General features: G+C 41.3%; 1 protein-coding gene across 1 annotated transcript; it reads left to right on the forward strand.

Moving 5' to 3' along the window:
- Positions 1-278: 278 nt before the first annotated feature.
- GNS (glucosamine (N-acetyl)-6-sulfatase) lies at positions 279-20,315 on the forward strand. The gene is made up of 14 exons (XM_051622354.1): positions 279-533; positions 1,091-1,150; positions 1,787-1,993; positions 3,376-3,441; positions 3,832-3,930; positions 6,384-6,551; positions 10,190-10,272; positions 11,139-11,257; positions 11,788-11,891; positions 12,280-12,381; positions 13,392-13,499; positions 14,185-14,295; positions 15,658-15,818; positions 16,641-20,315. Exons 1-14 carry the CDS (start codon positions 393-395, stop codon positions 16,714-16,716), a joined length of 1,605 nt encoding a protein of 534 aa, XP_051478314.1. The 5' UTR covers positions 279-392; the 3' UTR covers positions 16,717-20,315.
- The last annotated feature ends 3,207 nt before the right edge of the window (positions 20,316-23,522 follow it).

Genomic DNA, 23,522 nt, shown 5'->3' on the forward strand with positions numbered 1-23,522 from the left:
AGGGGCACCGCAAGCGGGCGGGACCGCGCGGCAGCAGGACGCGGGGGGTCCGGTTCACAGCGCCCCCTCCGAGCAGGGGGCGGCGGAGCGGGCGGGCCCGGCGGGCTCCGGGAGCGGCCCCGCCCCCTCCCCATGGCAACGGCGCCCGGGGGCGGGGCCAGGCGGGGGGCGGGGCCAGGCGCTCCGCCCGGGAGGGGCGGGGCCACGGAGAGGGGCGGGGCCGCTCCCGCCGCGGCGGCGAGCCGGGCCACGTGACCCCGCCCCCCCGCCCCCCGGGTCACACGCCGGGGCGGGCCGGGCCGAGCGGGGCTCCCATCTCGGCTGCGCCGCGGGGTCCGGCGGTACCGGCTGCTCCGGCTCCCTCCGTCCCTCTCTCTCTCCGCCTGCCCGCCATGTCCCCTGCCGCGGCAGCCCGGGGGCTGGCGCTGGCCGTGCTGCTGGTGCTGAGCCCGGCCGGGGCAGCCCGCCAGGCGCGGAGGCCCAACGTGGTGCTCATCCTCACCGACGACCAGGACGTCTGCCTGGGCGGCATGGTAACCCCGGCCCCCCCTGGGCCTCCCGCCGGGCGCTCCCGTGGGCCGGGGGGCGGTGCGGGGGGCCCGGCCCGGGGGCTGCTCCCGCCGCCCCGGCCAGCGCGCCGTGCCCGGCTGCGGGCAGGGGCAGCCGGGGGAGCGCGGAGAGGGCCCGGCGTCAGGCAGGGCTGGTTCCGGCTGCTGAGGGGGCCTGCGGGGCCGCCGGTCTCGCTCCGCGGCCTGAGGAGCCCCGGGGGGGCAACACTGGGGCCTCGGGGCCGCCGGAGGGAGCGTCGCGCTGCGCTGCCCCGGGCGGGCGGAGCGGCTCTGGGAGCCGCGGGGCTGGGGCCGATCGAGGCAGGGGCTGGGGCCGATCGAGGCAGGGGCTGGCCGGGCGCAGCCGCAGGAAGCCCCTGCCAGCTCCCCGTCCCGCTGCTCCCGGGGCTGACCGGTGGAGCTGCCGCGGCCGCACAGGCCTCGCAGGGGCGGTGGGCCCGTCATCCCCCCGCTGCGGCCCTGCCGCTTTGCTCCCTGCCTGTAGGGCTGTCACTGACCTGGGTCTGCTGCCTTTCTTCCAGACGCCCCTCAAGAAGACCAACGCTCTCATTGCGCAGATGGGAATAACCTTCCTAAATGCAGTGAGTGTTTACGTTTGCTCTTTGAACTTCTGACGCGTGTGCGTTCGTGTTGGTTGCGCTTGAGGTAACCTGAAATCTCAAAACCTGTTTTATGAAGCCTGTCCGTATGTGCCTGAGTTTTCTTGAATTCAGTCTCTACCTCCTTGTGCTCTCAGAATGAGTGTACCTCAAGAGCATGTTTAGAGCATGAGAGGGGAAAGTTTCGTTTCCTGAAAGCGTTCATGCGAACTTCCTGAAGCTGCAAAGTAAAACTGAATAATCTGGTGTCTTTCTTACAAACTGAGAGGCATTATAAGAAGCTGCTTAAAACTTTGGGCTTCATGCATGCTGAAAACCTGCACTATGCCTTTCTTGTTCTGATGTATTGCTGTGGGTAAAACAGAGTTAATCTAGTGACAAAATGTTAATGGATACTTGCTGCTGTATGAGAACCACATGTAATCTGAAGGGTGGGAGGAGGTTGAATGGCATGTCCTGCAGAAGCCTAAAAACAGTTTCATGTGCAGCTTTTCACTAGTGAAAATGTTTGGGATGTGATTCTGCATGTCCAGAGTGCCTGGTATTTCAAAGCTCTGCATTTTGAGGAAAAATTGTTGTATACGATCAATCTTGTATCTTTTCATCCTCCATTTCCAGTACGTTCCCAGTGCCCTTTGCTGCCCCAGTCGAGCTAGCATTTTAACAGGAAAATATCCACATAATCATCATGTTGTCAATAACACTCTGGAAGGAAACTGTAGCAGCAAGCTCTGGCAGAAGATTCAAGAACCCCACACCTTTCCAGCACTGCTGAAAACGATGTGTGGTTATCAAACGTTTTTTGCTGGAAAGTACTTGAATGAGGTATTTTTTACTTACTTTTCCACTGTGACACAGTTCGTTTGCATTTGTCTACCTTTCTAAAGCATTCTGTTATATTTGTAGATAAACTTATATATTATGGTGGCTTATGGTGGGTCCCCAAAATGGTTAAAATGGTGTTACTTGGATTAACAGTTGTCTTTGCTGAGATGGGATAAATACAATGCCAAGTTAAAATCTTTAACTTGGCCTGCTTAGAATCAGGTTCTGTAGGTGTCTGAGCATTTTTAAAAGTTAATTTTGAAAGGATGATGGAATTCAAAGGCTTTTTTAGTATGTTTAGATATGTTAATTTTTAGAGATTATTATTATTTTAATGACTCAGGGAAATGGATTGGCATGTGGTATTGAAGAACACCATCAAGCCAGTGCCAGGCCAGGTGCAATGTACCCAGTGTACCCAATATTGAATCACTTGTGTGTGTATGCTTTTTTTTTTTTCTGTATTTAACTAAGCTGCTGTTTTTCATAGTAGATGGTAAGCTGTAAAATTCAGCACTGAAAGCTCTAAGATCTAGTATTCCTCTTGTGCAATGGGAATTGTATTTGGTGCCAGATGAGTTACAGAGTTCTTAACAGCATTCTTTTCCTTGGATCTCTTGGTGGAAAGTGTTGCTGGTATAATAGAATAACGGAACATAGAATTTTCCTAGCCAGGCACAAATTTGTTTCTGCTGATGTTACTGAGGCAGCTAGGGAAAGGAAACTTATCTGGCTTGCTCTGAGCTTCCCTTGACTCAGCATAGTCTTCTGTCCCTGCATTAGGCGAGCCATGTAGATGGGAGAGGGTGGCCCTGAGAAGACCCATTGTGTTGATCTGAGACACTCTCTGTTTTGATTTTGGCACTGATTCAGCAGCTGCTTTCCTTTTTATGTTGGCTTAAAGGCTAGTTGTTGTAGATTATTTGGCACTGAGGTGACAAGAGACTAGCATTGCTTAAAGTTCATATTCCCTTTTGAGAGAGGTTGATGGAGGCTGTTGGTCTATGCAGAATTTTCTTTAGTATCTTGTGAGCTGTTACCACAAACCCTCACAGTGTCTTGTCCCATTAGGTGCTGTATATTCTACAGGATCTCTGCATAATTTCATGTGCAGAGTAGAACAGGGAATAAAATTTAAATTTTACTGGTGAATGCTAAGCTTTCAGTTACTGTCTTTCTGAGGTTATTTACCCCTGCTTTCTCTACCAGGCTATACATGTGGTTTTTATATGCATGTGTATTCTGTTTTTTCCATTCTGAAATTGAATTTGGCTTAATGCAATTTCTGAGTAGTGTTGAATAAAGCACACAAATATGAAACATAATTTCTAGCTTTTATTCATCATGTTTGAAACTGTGATTCATGGTCTGTCTTTTTTCAGTACGGAGCAGAGGATGCAGGAGGAGTAGGTCATGTCCCTCCCGGTTGGAGTTTTTGGTATGCTTTGGTATGTAACCATTCTTTTTTAAAATACTTAATTTTCGTTGTTTTGTAATCCAGTTCATGTTCTGACTTGGCTGGTCATTAAAGAGCATCTAAGAACTTCATGCAAATTTTCTTTCCTTTTTTCCTCTATCAGATCCTTGGCTTTTACAAATGCTACTCCTCCTAAAGTGCCTGGGGAAAAAACCCTACTTGTAAAGCCAAAGCAGTGTGAGATAGCATTAAAATGAGTTTGACTGTTGAGTAGCAGTTTTAAGAATTCTTGCAGTATCCTTAAGACAAATGCTTATAACCTATTTGACAAATGTTTGTTGGCAGTTCATTTTGATTATTTGAAGTAATCAGTGTACATGTTACTTTGTATAAATATGCCCACGACTTTTCTTTTTCACAGGAGAAAAATTCAAAGTACTACAACTACACTCTGTCAGTAAATGGCAAGGCACGAAGGCATGGTGAGAACTACAGTGTAGATTATCTGACAGATGTACTGGTAAGAAAATTTGCAGCATCTGTGTTACAGAAGCTGCTTATGGCTTCATGCTGGGGGTGTGGGGAAGGGTGGGGATGATAATTTCCTAGGCTGCATTTGTTCATAAATATGTGATCGTGCTGTCATGATGGTGGGTGGGCATTAATCAGCAGAGTGAGATTCTGGGTATGTTTAGAAATGACAGGTTTATGCATATGAGCTGTAGAAAAAAAAAATAAATGGGTTCCAGCTGCCCAGTTGCAAGCCAAGAGCCTCATGGAGAGGTTAAAAGTGACTGCTGTGTGCATGAGGAACACGATGCTTACAGGCAGCGGGTTAAATTCTTCATAGAAGGATGTTTCATTACAATACACAACTTGTGTGACAGGTTAACTGGGCCAAGATTTTAGTGGGAAGTTGAGCGTTTAAAAATAATTTTACACCATATTTTGTTTGCTAGATATTATGATGCAACAGTATCTTGCAATCTCTTAACTAGTCAAACTGATAACTTGGGAATGTCAAAGGCTAATTGATGCTCCATGGTGTGCAAGGGTGCTTTATGGAGTGTGCCAAAATATGTAGCTGACCAGGGGAGTCCTTAGCCTCTTTACCCTCTTAAGGGAAAGAGAGGCAACAAAGGTATCAAATACTCTAAGGAAAGTTGGAAGAGTTACTTTAGCTCTCTCAAGGCCCTTTATAGCAAGTAGTACTAGCTTGGAGGTTTTTTTTTTTTGGGGGGAAGGGAGGTGTGTTCCCCTCACCTGCCAAGCTGGAGTCTTGCTTTGATATGCTGATACAGTGTATGAGTTGGTAGCATTGGGAGCTCACATAGCAGCACTTGGGAAAATTCTTCTGAGAAGTCCCCTTGTGCAGTTGATTTGCAGTCTTCCACTGAGACCCTAATGAGTTTCATTCCAGTGGGTCCTTGAGCAGAGACAGCTGCTGATTAGGAACAGAACTGGTTGATGTTTCTTAGGGTATTGAACAGCTGTCTGATTAAGTTTAGATTTACACTGTCTAAAGCTAGATTGGAATTGATAAGCCAGCACTGAGTCTATCTTGTTACTGGCATTGTACCAGTCTTTTCTGACGCTTACAAGCTGCTGAAGGATTTTGAACAATCAGTTGTTGCTGCATGGAGCTCTTGCTTATGGTGTGTTACCTATTGGTACAGCAGTGCATTATGATTTGTTGCATTCTACTTTCTGCCTGTAGTTTCCAAACGTATTCAGCATTTCAGAGCAGGTATTTGAGTTTAATTCACTCGATGGGCAGTGTACAGCATGCCTGCACTACCAAATGTGTAGTAATGGAGAACGACCAGGAACAGGAGTAAATTGCTTATGCAAAGTTTCTGTGTTGCCTGAAAGGATCCACAAGCTTTCTTGAAGTGACTACTTAAGTCTGGTATTAAGAATGTGAACACCTGGTTCTGTCTACTGCAGTCCTGACACGCTGGAGTTTAAGTTCCAAACAAAAGTTTAAGTGGCTACCTCTGTGAGTTTACCTACATCATACTGGTTTCCAAACAAGGTTTTTGAATTTCACACGCTTCTTAAGCTCCGTAACTGTTGTCACCTAGCTGGAGTCCAGCCCTACCTGCTTAGAGGAGGAAAGAAGAGTAGGGAGTTCCTAGTCTATTGTTTCTTACAGAGAAAGAGAAGGATATCTAAAATGGCATATACTAATCAAATAGGAAAGGAAAATGTTGCAAGGTTGGAATAGTGAAGAGCTCCTCTGTGAGTAATAACCATTGAATCTTGAAATTCAAAGGCTGACTAAGGGAAGGCCAAAATGGAACTCACTACTTGAAATTGTGTATTTGCTCTAACGAAAATGAAAGTGCAGTGAAGTGGTGAGTTGAGTTTGGCAGTCTCCTTCCCTAGAGCTTCTTGACATCTAGCTTCTTGCTTCTTTCACCAGCAGAAATGTGAGATCCCTTAGAAACTAGAAATGTGCTACAGAATGAACCTACACTATAAACAGTGGGGCTGAAAAACTTTTTCAGAACTGTTGCTATTTCTGAAGACAATGAAAACTGTTAAACTGGGATATGTCAGACAGGAGATGGCATCTGAGAGCCTCAAAAATACGCAGACTGTTAAAGAAAGCCCCAGTTTTACTTGACGAAAGCAGGGTTTAGGTGGATTTTGTCGGTACTTAGAATAAGCACAAAGTTTTGATGAGCTTTCTGGGTCTAAATAGTGCAAAGATCTGGAGTAGAAAAGTGTTCAGACATGTGAGACAAATTATTTGTTTAACGTGTATGGTTTTGTTTTTTTTTTATCATGAGCTGCTGTTCTGGACACTTGTAGATGAGCAAGCAATACATTTCTGAAATTGTTTAAATTGTTTAAATGTTCCCAGTACTACTGAGCTCTTAAGTTATGAATGTCTAGTTTGGATTTTTCAAATACTTGCTGTTTTCCTTTGGAGGTATGACTTTTCTTCTCCAACAAAACTGTTCACAGGCCAACATGTCATTGGACTTCTTGGAGTATAAATCTAATTTCGAACCTTTCTTTATGATGGTCTCAACCCCAGCACCGCACTCCCCTTGGACAGCTGCCCCACAGTACACTAAGAGCTTTCAGAATGTCAGTGCACCAAGAAACAGCAATTTTAATATTCATGGAAAGGTAAGCTAACTAGCAAGAATCTCTATAGATTATTTTACTAGCTGGTGAGAGCAGTAGGCAATAACCCTGAGTTGCATTGTAAGTTTAAATGATGAGAAGAATAGGCTCAATGCCATGGTCGCTGTTATTTAGTTATGTTAACAGCCTTCCAGGATAAGGTATGTTTGTTGTGACTTTGAGGTCTTTGTATAACCACTATATTGTAAATAAATAAAAAAAAAGTAATGGCAAAAATGATAAGGCTGTACAATGGCATTATGCCTGATAACTGGAAAAAAGTCATTCCCTTGTCCTATTTGCAGACTGTTCCGAAGCTCTTAAAATGTTCTTTTGTTGCTGTCAGTATGTTCAGGGGAAAACATAGGTTCTGTGTAGCACAAAGACTCAGACAAAGAATTAAGAGAGCCATGTCTTCCTGTGTCCATCTGCTGGTCTGGATGGGTGGTCCATTACTTGAGCTTTTGGCAAAACTGTACGTAGGTGACGAGCATCTTGGCCTAGCCAGAGGACTTAACGAAATAATGAATCACAGGGTCCAGGGTCACTAAGGACTTCCCTTTTATTTGTTGAAATAACCTGTAGTCAGAATTGCTGAGCCTAATGTTACAAACTCAGATGTCCTTGTGACCAAGCAGTCCCTTCTGCTGCCAGTAAACTTGGCCAAATACGGGCTAACTCAGACTAATCCGCTGCTGCTTACTCTGCCAATAAGTGAAAGTCACAAACAGTTAATCTGGTGAGGTATTTCACTCATGGAGGCTTTGTATTTTTGATTCAATTAGTTTAAAATATAGAGGTCTCTCCCGTTCCATGTTCAACTAATTCACTTGAAGATTTGCCCCCAATCTTAAGAAATACCATTGCCTAAATGCCTATCTGGAGCCCAGTGACCCCTCTTCAAAGGTCACTGTGACTCATGTAGTACAGGGTGAAACTTGTTTTTTAGCTGAGGATTGTAGCTTGCAAAATAACTATGTGCTTATCAGTGTGATATGAAAACATGAATGAAAGGGGAGAAAAGAACTGCAGGCAGTAGCAAGTACTTTAGCCCAACCTGTTAAGTTTTGAACTAGGGAATGGAAATCAGACCTTGTTTCTCCATGAAAGGATCCCTAACTTTATCTTAGACTCCATTACTGTAATAACTGAACACTTTGAAAATAGTGAGCCAGAAAGAGCTTGACCAACAAAGTCAACAGCTTGCCAAAAAATACAGTGTGGGAGTTCCCTTGTGTAAAGCAAAAGCTCTGCATGTGCCTGTGGTAAAACAAGACAAAATAACAGACTTTCTTAATGTTTGGTAGTTAGTATCTGTGGATATAGCAGTTTTACTAGGTTTCACAATAGGAACAGGCTAGCATTACCTTCTTCCTAGACACAAAATAGCTGTGATCATTGACAATGTGTGTTTCTGTAACTGCCAGTGTTGCAGTCTTGAAGCCTAACTCTTCTTTCAGCTTCACTGTTGTCTAGGATAAGCACAATTCCTGCAGTGGCAATAAACACGTACGTAGGCTCAGCCCCTCCAGTCATTGATGTTGTAACACTTGCTAGACAGTTTTGCATTGTACAGTCTTGAGTCCTAAATTAATGCTGCCTAGCTTCCTTATGCAGTATGTGGGCAAGGGACACTAAAAGGGGCCATCTAGAGAGAATCTGCATGAAAAATAGGAATTAAGTTGTTGTCAGACTCTGGCCAGCGATGCACACTTTAACTTTTGCTTAGGATCCTCAGCTATGAACTATATCAAATGATGGGTAGCTGTCTGGTTTTCCAAGCGGGACTGTTGGTAGCCCAGATCAGTGGTTTGTCTAAACTTTACTGAGAGAGAAGCTGATTAAGAAACGTGTTGGGTATTTCTCTTGCATGCATTGTTTTTCCTGCAAAATCAGAGCACAACTGTGTTCAAATTCTGCTGGTAAGATATGGTATGCTGTCTCAGGATATCCTAAGATTTCTTTGAGAATGGGATGTAAGGAGGCAGAGGGATTGGTGGACAGCTTTGTATGTAACTGATGAAAGAGACTTGGCAGGGACTTAAAGGGAAGCAGATTTGAGGAGCCTGAGTCAGTGTTAAGTTTGAAACACACAAAGGTGTTTAGGTGCTGTGTGAAGTTTTTTAAACTTCAGATAAAGGTAGGAAGAATAAAATACTCCAAAAAAGAGGAAGGTTCTATTGCAGTAGCTGACTTACCTACTGGAGTTACTTAGCATGGTTGTACCTTATGGAAGGCTTCACCTGAGTCCCCCTCTTGTGAAAGGTTGCTGGTGCACAGGAGATGCTATCAACTCCTTCATTCTCTGACAAACTTCTACTGTCCTGGGGATGGGGTTTGTAATGTCATTTCTTACTTTTTCCTCTCACAACAGACACGCAATCCCTAGGTGTTCAGTCTTGACGCTGTGTATTTTTGTTGAGGTAGGCTTAGTGTCTCTCCAGAGAATTGCTTTACAACTACTATAAAAGAGAGATCTGAATGCAACAAATTAAAAGAAACTGCACATGGTATCAAGTCTCCATGTCAAAAATCTGTCGTTCAGTCTGCAAGAACAGGAAAAAGAGGGAACTGAATTGCAGGAGATCTGAGTCACTTCATTGTGTGTCCCTAAAGCCTGAGCACGTTCAGAGTAATTTGCTCATGACAGGACAGAAATTGCATAAGGAGAGGCTGTATGGAGAGGAGTGACCAGCTAAATACAGGCTCAAGCTGAGGGTGGTGAGCAGTCATCTCTGACCTACTAAAAGTGTAAAGCTGCATTGACATGACTTTCTCCTTTATTCTGCTTCCCACTAATACTGCCCTTCAGGTTGCTCACAACAGACCTTCCCAGGGATTTATACAGCAGCTGACCCAGCTCAGACTGGTGCTTCACAATGTGGGAGTATCAGGAGTATCAATTATCGTATGAGTTAATTTATCAGTTACATTGGGACGATGAGTGAGGAGAGAAATAGAGGAACTGTTTCTGAAAACTGGGGACGTGGCTAGAAGAATCAGTAACACTTCAGCTAAAGAAATGCTCTTGTTTTGGAGTAAAAAAAAAAAAAAAAAGATGTTTCTGTTCACCTCAATAGTATCTAGTGCTGAGTTCATGTGTTACCAGGAATCTGATAGTGGTACCATTACAGATCTTTGTCCTCGCCTGTCCCTAAATTAGGTACTCATAATTGCTTTTGATGCAGGAGTTTTTCCCCACCTCTTTATATCTGTTAGGATAGTCACCAATCTTAGTCTGAAAATAACTTAACTTTGCCAACAAAGTCCGCACAATGCTGCTCAGTCCTTCAATTTTTTTTTTCATCAGGCATCTTTCTGGGAGAGCTTTCCCAAACTTCTTTCACTATTTTTTTTTTTCCCTGAATTGCTTTGAAAAGATCCATAGCTATTTTCTTCTCACAAAGGGATGAGCATAATGGAGCTGTAATATATTCCACTCTTCCAACTTAGATTTTACATTAACCAAGAGAGAAACTTGGAGGCAGGTCAGTTTGATCACATTGCCTGGATGTTTCACAGGGATCATGTGTATGTTTTACCCTAAACAACATTTCTGTTGTAATTGGTCTAAGAAGGGTGTAAAGGTTGGTACTTCTCTCCTGCACACGTTTTGTTTGTTGTTTTTTTACTTTCTTTAGAACAAGCACTGGTTAATTCGGCAAGCAAAGACTCCAATGACTAACTCTTCGATACAGTTTCTTGATGATGCTTATAGAAAGAGGTAAGAATTTTTGTTATTGCTTAAGATTTCTACTGACAACTTCTAATGTTTTTGTTTTGTTTCTTTTTTTAAAGAGAAGTAGTAATTTTTAAAGGGTTGAAACAAGTCAGACAAGAGATGTCTAATTACCTGGAATAGTTCATCTGTCTTGGCAAACCTGACTTTCTGTTTACTTTTTGCAAAGAAACTTGTCATTGATTTTAGAAGTATTTTGCCCCCAAATGCTGCCATCCTTTATCATAAAAGAGACCAGTCATGTTCAGTGTCTCTACTGTTTCTCTTTCAGTGCACAACAGGTTTTCTTTAAAAAGAAGGCAGTCACTTGTGTCAGCAGCAAACCCCATGACAAAGGAAAGAATAACTTGTAGGTGTTCAAGGCTTTAGATACATTGCAATAATGGACCCTGATATTACATGAGTAATACAAAACAGCTAATGTAGTTTTCAAGCAGAAAAGATCCTGTAGAGACAATTAAATTCATGGCAATTTTGTATTTCAATATTAAAAACTGCATATAAAGAGCTAATAACAAGCAAGCTTGCAGGAGATAACCCTGACTCTTTGCCACTGTGTTGCTTCAGAGTTGCTCTTGACTGTCTCCAGATAAGAGCTAATCGGTGTTTTGACATCTTCCTCAAAATTAAATCAACAAGAACTGAAGACAAACAGCCTATTTCTATCTTAAATTGCAGCCTCAAAGTACAGTGTATTAATCAGTGAAGGTTGCTTTCAGAAAATCTGCAAGCCAAACAATCCACTTACAACCCACGTGCAGTTGACTTGAAGCAGAATACAAATGTCCTACCTGCAATCAGAATTACTCTAAATTTTTCATACTCTAAAATTAATTACTTTACCTGTATAGGTGGCAAACTCTGCTGTCAGTAGATGACCTGGTAGAGAAACTAGTGAAGAAACTGGAACTGAATGGAGAACTGGACAACACATACATCTTTTACACATCAGACAATGGCTTCCACACTGGTAACATATTCACTGCTTACTGAACTTTTGTAGAAAATCCAGGAGTCACATAGTATTTCACTCTTGTGACCACCCCAGAAAATGGAAAGAGCAGCTGTGGAAAATTGTAGACATGAGAAGTACTGATTGAAGTTGCAAAGCAATCTGAAGTTGCAGTGTGGGATGCTTGGGGATTTTATTGTTTATTTTTTGTTTGGTTGGGGGTTTTAGCATTAATCTCTACCACTGTATCCTGGTACACATAAAATTGGGACAAAAATGGAGGAAAGGTCTCTGTTGTGGAGGAAGAGTTGCCATGAGAGATAGCCAGTAAAGACCTGTCTGTATCATCTTGTACAGCTAAAAATGCAGTATCTAAGCTGTTAACATTTGTAAGGTACAGCTTATACAATTCCTATCCTCCACGTTGTTAATGTAGTTAAGAACCTGTTCTGACTTCTTAAAATTGGCTGCTGGGAAATTGTGTAACACAAGACTCCTAAAACTTAAAACCAGAAGCCACTTAACTTTTTCCATTTTCTATTGCATAGGCCAGTTTTCTTTGCCAATAGACAAACGGCAGCTCTATGAGTTTGATATCAAAGTTCCATTGCTAGTTCGAGGACCGGGGATAAAACCGAATCAGACAAACAAGGTAAGAAAGAAGTGAAATAAGAGAGCGGGTGTACTTTTAATATTGCTTCAGTTATCAGCTTTAGGTAATAATTTATCCTCCTGCAGATATGTATGTATCAATGAAACAAAATATATGCCATGGTAGGAAGTGCCAAGACCTCATTCTGAAAAGCTGCTCTTGCTTGAATCAGTAAGTTTAAGTAATTGCAGGCTACAAAAGGAAATGAAGTGTGAAGCTCACTTTCCAAAGACCCTACCATTACTTGTGGATGTTACAGGGTCTGTTATAAAGATGAATTCAGTAGTGTTGTGGAGTACCTAAAATTACAAGTACTTAAAATACAGAAGTCTCATTATCACATCTGTTAGGTTCTGGTCTTCTGAAGTAAGTTTTCCTCACCCTGCAGATGCTTGTTGCAAATATTGATTTGGGTCCCACTATTCTGGATATCGCGGGGTACGACTTGAATAAGACCCAGATGGATGGGATGTCACTGTTGCCACTGTTGGTAAGTACATGGACAGGGATAGTAACTGGTAATTCTTGCAGGGGTTATTTTTCAAAATGAATGCCACTTCCTTTGTTAGACGGGGTCAACTCATAACCCACGCTCTTTCCTTGATGTCATTTTTGCATGGGATGTTACTGAAAAAAGTAGGTGTCTTGTTTAAATGCAGATATATTTTCATAAGCCCCACAACTTGGTGGTTGTTTAGTAAGCTTTTTTGTGTGTGTGATTCTTCAGCTAATCCTGCTTGTTTGTAATAATTCCTGTTTTGAAGGCTGAATATTGTTTCCATCTTGCATCCTTTATCCCCTGAGGATTTCTCAGCATAGACATAGGAGAAAAGCAGACCTAAATCTTTGGTTTGCCTCAGTTTTTGGTTGAATTAGTGTTTCCCCCTAAACTCTGGAAAAGTGCATGTGGTTTCATAAAGTAAACCTCACCTTTGCAATAGGTGATCAGAATAAAGCTGCTTGCAGTTGATCCTTTTATTTTTAATTAAATTCAGTCTCTAAATTGAAGGCAGCTTACTTGGAAATGTAGGAGATCATCCAGATTTAAAGCAGATTTAAGTGCTTTGCTTTTAAAACCTTGTATCCAAACCTTAAGCTGTTCTCTAGGCAGAAGCAGGTAAAAAGCATCTACTTTAAATTCTAATGGAATCAAAACTGGGAAACATTGTTTTGTTGTATATGGAAAAGGGATCTTGTCTGTAGCACGGTAGTATCTGGCCATGTGGTTCCTATTTGGTATTACTGCATTATTCTTATTTATAAATGGAAGATAGTATTTTAAACCCTCACAAGATGATGTACTAATGGTATTTGAAGTTGGATCCTTGTCTGCCAGTTACACAAGACATTCTAACTTAAGGCTAAATATTATTTGAAGATTGACTCAAACTAGTCAGACCATGACTCAAACTGCCTTGTAAGCAGTGAGCAGTGTTAGTGTTACACCACGGATGTTTCATGGCGTAGTGGATACTAAGTCATGTTAACCTCTCCTCCTAGAGAGGAGACAAAAATGTGACATGGAGGTCAGACTTCTTGGTGGAGTATCAAGGAGAAGGATACAATGGCAGTGATCCTACCTGTCCTGGCCTAGGACCTGGAGTCACGGTAAGCAAGGCACGATCTGCTGATACTAGAAAATAGCTGCTGAATTAAACCTGTTTGTTTTATGGACTAACCTGGTGTTCTAAAAGTAAGCTCCCAGTGTCTTGGTAAGTACGAGCTAGCTCTGCAGGTCCTGTGCAGCATTTAAGAATCTAAGAGACATCCAGACATGTGGAACTGCTATGTCCATGTGATAATACAGAACACAGTCACCCTTTCAGTGGGAATCTACAGGGCCTCAGGGCTGGAGAAACACAGAGGAAGGTGTGAGCTTGGCAAAGTGGGTGGCAGTGACATGTTTTTCTAAACTTCCAGTGATCTTGTCACATGATTCTTACCTGTGACTATTAGTTAAGTTACTACTTCCCTAATCAAAGGAGGTTTGTTCTAAGTAAAGCTTCCCTTCGGCACTGTCTTCAGTAGTGTGTGTTGTGTTTATCTCTTCAGTGTATATATATTAGCTTCCCAGACAGAAATCGTGGTGATTTTAGTAATGACACGTTCTCAAATTAAGAAGAGCTCAGTTTTTGCTTAAAATCCCCAGAGCAGAGTTGTGTGTGTTAGACTAGGATCCTGGTGTTCACCCGTTAACTGCAGTTTTCTTGAGCTGGTATACACTTAAGGAAGAGAATTTCTAGTTCATCTTTTTTTCCTGCTTTGAAGTTTGTGTTCACTGCTCACTTCACAGCACTGCTTCCCAGACTGTGTCTGTGAAGATTCCTACAACAACACATATGCTTGTGTAAGGACGCTGTCAGCTTCCTGGGACCTGCAGTACTGTGAATTTGATGACCGGGAGGTAAGTTTCTGTCCAACTAGCAAATATCAACTGTTCATAACTGCCTGAGCAACTGTCTGCGCTCTTATCTGCTCCCAAGGTTTCCATAAAGTATTCTGAAGCATAGCTTCATGCTCACAGGATAAACAGTGAAGTATTTATCGACTGGTGGGAATGTTTAACCAAAACTCTGGTGGGGTTCTGGGAAGGAAAAAAGAAGGGGTGGGGGTGGGAAGGGAGTGAGGAAGGGAGAGTAGCCTAAACTATGATTATCGCCTTTGGGTGTCACCTAACAGCTTCATGGGCAGCTGTGCTGGGTTCACTTCTCTGTGCTGAGTTCAATTCTCTGTCATACCCTGGTTCCCTGTGGCAGTCTTCTGTACCACAGATATTTTCTGCTACTCTGTGTCTCTGCTGTTCTTAGGTTCAGCTGTGACTCTTTTTCCTTGGGAAGAACAGAAATCCTAGACTATTTCTCTTCTATTGCTTACTTGTTTGCTGGGCAAAACAAATGTTTAACTGTGAGAAATGCCTCTAACCTGGGTATTAAGTGACATAATGTCCCCCCTTCAGAAACTGTTCATATCTCATCAGTGGAGCACTTGCTGTATGTGCAAAACTTGGTGCTCTACTTTCTGATAACTTATGATGAAGTGAAATGCAGCTTTATTCGTAAAAAAAGTAGACTCCAAAGTTGATTTGAGCATATACTTCATGTCAGTTTTGTCAGTAAAGATGTATGGCTGCAACTTTTTGGGTGACTCTGCTTACCTGGGTCAGCTAAATTAAGAGTAACAGTATTGGCAAGATGCAGCGATGTGGCTTTTAAAACCTTACAGTGAACCTTAAAAGAAAACTTGCAACCAAAGTCTGCCCAGGTGCATCTTTATCTAATTTAGACACAACCCAACCAGTTTTAATCACCATCATCTGCAGCCAGGCCTGCTATTCTAGCACAGACAAAACCCCAGGTGAATTCTTGTGATAGGTTTGACTAGTATTTATGCCACAGAATGGTGTAGAGATTCTGTCTACCAAAACACAAATCGGCCCTGAAATCCTCCATTAATAAAAAGACAGGCAGCTTACCCACGGTGTCTTCCTGTGATCTTACAGCCATAAGACAAGTTCCATTTATGTGGTAGAAAAAATCTGCAGTGTAGCAGGTGAGTACTTTAGGCAGAAGTAAAAGCCTTTCCAACTGGTGGCAAATCCTTGGCTTTATCTACATGCTGTCCAGTCTTTGACCACTTACATGGCTAAACACAGCTTACGTGTGGGGATGCTGCAGCGTAGCGGAAAGTTACATTTCAGGCTATATGCTACCATAAAGTGTTAATTAGCATTTAGGACTTAATACAGTGCAGGAATTTTCTTCTGCAGGTGTTTGTGGAAGTGTATAACTTGACTGCAGATCCGCACCAGATCAATAACATTGCTAAAACGATTGATCAAGAAATTCTGGAGAAGATGAACTATCGGCTGATGATGCTGCAGTCCTGTTCGGGGGCTACCTGCCGTACACCGGGTGTCTTCGATCCTGGGTAAACACTGCTTCAATTCATTGTTACAATACTTCTAAATATAACCATTTTTAAAATTGAGCTTTTATAGAGGGTATTTATAATGGAATATCATATTACTGACACGCTGTTGTGTAATAGAGGTGCTTTCTTGATTCTGCTACTTCTTTACGTTAAATCTCTTTTAATTTACCTACCAAATGTAACTTGATGGTATCAATGGCACTACTTTAAGTCTCGTCAGCCATTGCTGTCTTAGAATAGCTGAACCTCACAGCAATGCTCAGTATCCATAGACAAGGGGCCTCAGGTTTGCCTGCAAACAAGGAAAAGCTCTGCAGGTTTCTGTATGTAGGCATTTCCCAAATACTTGATCTGTTTGTTCCTGGAGATGTTGTTAATGTTTCCTGCAGGACCTAAGCAGAATGTATTAGCCAGTTGTTGTAGGCAAACAGCAATTCTTATGTCAAAATTCAGCTATGATTATTTGGACTGAAGCTGTTTTTAAGCACTATTTTAAATGCCCTTAAGTTGTGCTAATTCCGTTTGTAATTTGAGGCAGCAAAGCTTTCTGTTAGAATGCATCTCTCAGACACTTAGTGTCACACATGCCAATATGCTGTTGGTATGCTGCAGCTGTATTTATTTCCTTGGAGTCTGTCAGCTCCTTAATTGCATGGTTATAACGAATCTGTTGTAATGTGATGGGGGATTGTCCTTACTGCATACTGTTAAGAAAGCAGCTAGTGATATAACCTTATACCAGAGCTATTCTAGAAATGAGCTGTTTCCAGAGGCAGTGGTCACTGCTGTAGCTGACACAGACTCTCTTCCTTCCTGTAGGTACAGGTTTGACCCACGGCTCATGTTCAACAATCACGGCGTTCGAGCTCGGAGGTTTTCTGCACAGTCCTTGTAAGGCACTTAAGAGCCTCTTGCAATCAGCTCCCACTGACCAGTTTCTCCAGTGACTGCAGGTCTGTCTCTGTAACTCTTGCTGATCACAGCTGGAAGACTTCATGGGCTTTTCAAACCCTGTTTGGAAGAAAACCCCTTGTCTTTAGCTGGTTGCCTTGTGCAATATGTATATTTTACAGCTGAACTGTAACTGAATCGTTAGACACAGCTAATCTGTCTTGCTCAGATAGTTGATTACCACCTTTGTCTTTCAAGTACCTTTTCATATCACAGACACAGAGGTGAACCTATATCTATGAATCTGAACAGTTTATTTTGTTCTAAAAATTAATAAACGTGTATTTGGGTCAGGTTAGATGGGCAGGTGCTATTGCACAGTAATGCTCACCCATATTCAGTGTCAGAGTGTCATTTCTTAAAAAGTATAATGTTTAAGTATAGGTTTCCTGTATCAAGCTCAAAGCTGTTAATGACAATAGCAAACTAGCCCAGAATAGCGTAGGAAGGCATGAGTCAAAACTGTAGGATCTGACTAGCAAGTGTCTTGTGCAGAATTAAAATCCACATGCTAAATATTCTCCTTCAACAAGACCACTTCAAATGAGACCAGTGAATTTTGTAGGACAGCTTTGGTAGCTTGCAAACAAGAACGTAAGGTCACAACCTCCTGCTAGTTTGAAAGGCTGGAATGGGTTACTACATACTACTGAAAAAACTCCTAGGAGTTTAATATAGGCTTCCTAGTGAGTTAAACAAGAGTATTGAGACTAACAAGTATTCAGAAAAGTGTGCCTGTGTTTTGAGCTAACTTCTAAGTCTGTTTTAATACATGAACAGAAGTAATACTAAAAAAAATACCTAAAAAAACCCCAAAAACCTGCCAGGGCACCACAATAGAGTTGATCTGTCTCTAAGCTCCAAACGTCTTGAATTGTGTAACATCTTATGTTTATTAGATTTTTTGAAGGTAAGTCACTTTGAGAGCAAACTAGCAAAAAATAAGTAAATGATTGCTCACTAGAAGTTAGGTTAGGAGGGCTGTTTTAGGCAGTTTAAGTGCTTCTTAGAGTGTTGCTTTTTGGATGAGACATAACTACTGAGAACCTGCAGTAAGTGGCCTTCACACCAAAGGACTGTGTGTCAGATGTCTGGCTGCAGTACCTTATCACTTGGTTTCCCGTTGGAAGGGTGATGTGTTGTCTTTTCAACCTTCTGATTAGGCTTATCTGAATTGTAGCTATCACTTGCACCCAAACCTCTTTCTAAATCTTTAAAGATACCAAAGCTATGCTTGCTAACCCAAGTTAGCATATAACTTCTGTATAGCTTCATTGGCAAAACATTCTAGAAACACTGAGTTGTGTGTCTCTTGCAAGGCAAGTTCATGTTGCTCATGGGCAAGTAAACAGTGTTATCTGGCAAGATAATTGGTCCCTTGTCAAACAAACTCTGGCACAACTATTTAGTTTTCAGTTAGTTATTTCAGATCTTTTACCCAAACAGAGAGCATGATGATGTCAACTTCTGTCACATAAAACCTTCTAAGTAATCATTAAGTAGGCAACAACATATGGCTGGTTCAAAACTGTGAAGGTGCCCCAGGGCACAGATGCACGAACTGGATCCAAGCAGTGCTACAGTAAGATCAGTGGAACCTTCTCAGCTTTTCATTCTGAAGCACTGAAGTTGTCCTTCATGTAGCTTAGAGTTGCAAACTCCTGTGGCAGGCTACAGGTTAGATTTTACAGGGCTTTTGTATCAAATCTCATCTAACCCATGGTTTCAAGTCTCTGGAGTGACCAAATATTTGGAGGAAAAAAAAAATCACTTGAGAGGTAACTTTTCAGCTGCAGCATCTGTATAAATGCAGAGGGTTTTGGATATTCAGACTACTTACGTGCTTTCAGATACTCAGGACTTATTTTTTTCCTCCACTAAAACTGTAGCTTTATCCTGTTTTATTTTGTTGGGTTTTTTTGTTTGTTTCTCAAGCCTTAGTATTGCCTGTCAACATCCTCCAGGCTCTGCTTTGTCTTTAAAAACAAAACCAAAGTTGTTTTCAAGCTCTCAAGCATTTTTGTGCACATGAGCTAAACCTGAAGTTCATTTATGTAGTGTTTTGCTCAGATAATGTTAGAAACTTAGATTTGTTCTTTGTACAAACTTTATTTTGGTAGCTGTGTGGAGGCTAGTGTGAAATACATTGATTGCTGCACATTAAATCCTCAACAGTTCTATCGAATCCAGGTCGTATGTCAGGTTTTACTTCAGCTGTTTCTGTGCAAATAACATGTGTTATGTGGCTGCTTAATAGAAAAAAACAAACAACTATGTTATAGGTACAGATGGAACACTGTCTTTTCTTAAAGTGATCTAGAGCCATAACAAGGAAATTATCTTTTGAATTATTTACTTCTTGCCTCATAACAAATACGAAAGTTGACAGAACTGATACAGATTGTTCAGTATGTGTGACCAGATGTTTTACTCCAATTAACACTTCTGTAAAGCATTTTGTAACTAGGCTCAATAACTTAGTTGCTGTCAGAGAACCACACTATGCCTGAAATCTGTCATAGGTAGTAGATGTTGTTTTAAATTGAAATTCAGAATTAAATTAGTCCTAAATTAATCAGAATAGGGGTTCAGGAAAATACCTGCTTCACTCGCGCTTTTGGTAAAGACTTAAGAACTGATCAGCAAAAGCATGTAGTTGAAAGAAGAAAAGGAGCCAACAGCTGCCTGCCTTCCACTGCTTTTAGAGGAGTTTGTTGTCACTTGTCTGGTGACATTTCCATGAAACAGTTAATTCTGAGAATTTTTACAGCCTTGAATGAACAGTGTTAATTCTTATCCTTGATGATTAAAAAAAAACAGAATGAAGGAACTTTGATTCTTACCCAGAGCTAATTCCCAACTAAGTGATTTTAAAACTAAATAGTCTTCATGGATATTTCATTTCATACACCATATAACTGTGGCTGTACATGTACCTTGGCCATTGAAGGCATTTGGGTTAAATGAAAGGGCCTTACAGTACAGAGTTGGCTTTAAGTAAAATGTGATTTTTATTTCTTATTTTAAAAGTATTATCAAAAACAGAGCTGTGAATTTTAATTATCTAATCTCATAAAGTAGATAACATACAGGGAGAAATACAATTAAAACTTTATTACATTATCCTAAACCAAAAACCACTCAGTATCATCACTTCAGCATAAATGAACATAGCTATTACATGCTTACCCAGCACTGGGCTGCTTCATTTTGAGGAATAAAACTGTAATAGGGACACATAATATGCAAACACACACCCAAAGCAGGTATGATACCCTTTCAGTTTAAGGTTGATTCTACAAGATAAATATATTTCATCATAATGAAACAACTGTCATTTATTGTGATTCAATTATAATGAATTTGATTTGTATTTCTCTCTCTCTCTCTCTCTGTATGTGAGCATACTTTGCTGTAGCATGTTTTGAGTGTACTTAACTTCTGCTGTTCTGAACATTGGTTTAGAAAGTGCCCTTCCGGAGGACCCTGTTCACTGCTGCACTTTTGGGGAAAAGAAAAAAATAAACTGCCTATCAAAATTTGCATCTTTCTGTTACTGAACTTCTGTTAAACCTTTCCACAGGATCAAGCTGTATGGCTGGGTCACACTTCTGTTCTGCTTGTTTGCCCTGCTACCTAACAGTGCCCACTGTTGAACCTTTATATGGTCACAGGGAACCTTACATACAGCTTCTAGCAAGACAAGACATGGCTTCTTTGCACTAGGAAGAAGCACTGAGGGGAAAGAGTAAGTGTATATGCAAGGTGTACTTGGTCAAATTTCCCTGGAAGCTGATGTAGTTGAACAGATGGAAAACTTGAACAGAAAAGACAGTGGAGAAACTGCTGTTCATTATTAAAAGCAGTATGTTCTGCATCTGGGAAAGAGGAAGAATAAAATCCTACATAAGACTTTTTCCAACAGGGCAAGTGTGAGCAACAGTAAGATATGGGCTACTTACTCACATGAATCCTTGTTACAGAGTTGAATTCCTTGGATTAGTCTGTGTAACTATTTAAAAATACATAACTCTTTTCTGAACAATAGACAAAGGTGATTCGGTACATTTAACCTACTTAAGTCTGAGGCTCTCACAAGCTTCTAAGACAAGTATTTCTGCATTCTGTTTTCATTTCTGCTTAACCACATAGCATCAGTTTCATTTCTTCTTCAGTGATGTAGCAATCTTCCATATTTACAGCTGCTTGAAACAATGCTGCTCTCTTTCTTTTGATCCTCCAGCTTAGAAAAACTCTAAAGTCTACTGTAGCACCACAAGAAAAAGCAGCTCTGTGTTACCTAGATATACCTTCCCATCATGCTCAAAGACATCACTGACAGCCCAAGTGATGCTGCCATCAGGGTCATGGAAGCTTGCCACACTATCTCCTTTGTCATTAATTTCTAAGAACAAGCCATGTTTGCAAAGAAAAATGCTGTAGAATGATAAAGGAGTCACCTGCTTCAGAAAAAGAAGTACACAGTGTTAACACTTCAGTCAAGGGGCTGGGGAAGAAATTCCACAACTAGGAAGAAAGGACAATGCTAATTAATACACTGCTTTCCAGATGTTGCTCTAGTGGGATTCAGTCATCACAACCTTTTGATAATATCCACTGGGCTGTGTCTAAAGCTGGCAAGTGTCTAAAGCTCACTAATCTTAAGAGTGCAGGCAGTGCCTCCTTGCTGAAGAATGTGTGGAAGTTGTTTGAACTTCCTCCAGCCACCCATTTGCTAAAAACAGGAATAAGAGGGACTCGATGGAATGTCGCTGAATCACCCACTTCAGTGGTGCAAGCTCTAGGCAAAAGGCAGCATGGTTTCTAAAAAAAAGTAACATGACTCTTGCTTGGCAAAAATTACTTAGCAGAGTTTTATTCCTATAGCAAAGTCCTGATCTTTTCTGTAAAGGTGCCTTCACCTGCCTTGGCAGGATCAGGTTGCTATAAACACCAGGCTCAGAGATTGCAATTATGGAATACTTTTGTCAATACTGATTTTTCTACTTTATAAATGGATTCTCCATATTACACAACAATAAAACTACTGGGTGTTAATATGTAAAAAAAAAACCCACAACAATCCTAATATGTTCCAGAAAAATCAATGTTAGTATGTGTTGGTATGCTGGCTGGTAAAGATGAAGCAGTCTCTTGCATTTCCTCATGAAGAATAACAAGTTCTTTTATACTTAAAAAATTAACATTTTTGTGACACCAATAGTTAATGCCACACAGTGTCAAAGTTACCTTTGCAATAAGTCTCTTCAGGGATGGGTATGGTCCTAAAGCATCCAGAAAAGGAGAAAATAAACTAGGAAAGCGAGTAGTAGATATTCCAGCTCTGCATAAGCCTGTATTTGATAATCTGATGTTGTCTGGATGCCCAGGCAGGTTGTCCACAAAACCTTCTTTTTTTCCTGCATTAGTTCCATCCAGCCAATAGCTGCAAAAGGGGAATTTTGTATATGAGTTAAGCATGGCTGCTGCAGAACACAGCAAGCTTAACAGCATGGAAGCTCCATCATTTTGATCATGCAAAGAATTTTTCAAAATACAAAAAAGGACTCTGCAGCAGTAAATGCAAAAAGAGACTAAAACTCGAGTAAGTGTGATTGATCAGAAACCTCATCTGTCTATGCATAACAATAAAGGGTGCCCCCTCCATTCTATTAAAAAAAAAAATCTATTAGTACAAAATATGCCTGTTAAATGAAAACTGTTAAATTTGGCTTAAAAAACTTCCATTAAATAAAAAAATGTTAGTGTTTTAAAACGAGGTGTTACACTAATTCATCATCATCATCATCATGCAATGACACTTGTCCTCTCAGGTCTGTTGCAACTGTAACAATGGGGCAATCCAGATAATTGTAATTGAGTATGAGGGAATTAGGGCTAAATATATCAGTAAATAGGTATAAAAAATATTTGGCAGGGGGAGGAGCAACTGTTACTCTCCACCTAGCATAAACTAAAACCTGTGTGTGACTCCTGCAACAGAAGAAAAGTAATTTAGAGCAAGTTTCCAGCAGCAACCCTGTGAACTGCACATCTTCAGTTCACATTTTTAACAAAGCCCAAAAAAGAGAAGAGTGACAACACGAAAACCGTGGCTACAAATTGATTAAAAATGTGTAATATAAACTCCTATTTTATATCTAGGGGGATGATGATGTTCAGCATACTGTATGATTCTGCATATGCTGGTTTCTGCTATTGGTATGTAATCTTCACAGGGAGAGAGTGCAATCCCATTTGCCATGTACAAGCCACTGAGCATCCTTCTTCCCATCCTTGTTACAGGGTCATAGGCCAAGAGGCGACCAAGATGGTTTGTTTCAATTACCTTAATCAATACAGCTAATGAAAAACTAGGCTATCAAAATACCTGGTTTCAGTTAGAACCGAAAGGATTCAGAAGTTGAGTTAACATTAATTAGATAAAAGCAGACTTTACAGACTGGCAGATGGCATGTTCTTAAAAACAACAAGCTCGCATGACTGAAGGAGCAAAGGATTCTGCTCATGGCATTTCCCAGGCTGATCACAGCATTCTTGCAAAAATGGAGGAATGTGGGGGGTATAAAGCCCAGAGTTCAAAATACCATTCCTGCTTTAGCAAATTACTGAGGCCTATGTGGTTTCTGTGAGCAGCTACAGCTTCTTCAAATCAAACTGGAGAGCACTCATGGGTGTTTTGCTAAAGCAAGTAAACAGCTGACATTCTACTTCTGATATGAAAAAATC

The sequence above is a fragment of the Apus apus genome, chromosome 1 (genome assembly GCF_020740795.1).
Source record: "Apus apus isolate bApuApu2 chromosome 1, bApuApu2.pri.cur, whole genome shotgun sequence".
NCBI lineage: Eukaryota > Metazoa > Chordata > Aves > Apodiformes > Apodidae > Apus > Apus apus.

Coding starts and splice junctions, on each gene's coding strand:
- GNS (XM_051622354.1), top strand. CDS start 393: ATGTCCCCTGCCGCGGCAGCCCGGGGGCTGGCGCTGGCCGTGCTGCTG. Junction 534..1,090: donor ACGTCTGCCTGGGCGGCATG/GTAACCCCGGCC, acceptor CCTTTCTTCCAG/ACGCCCCTCAAGAAGACCAA. Junction 3,931..6,383: donor ATTATCTGACAGATGTACTG/GTAAGAAAATTT, acceptor AACTGTTCACAG/GCCAACATGTCATTGGACTT.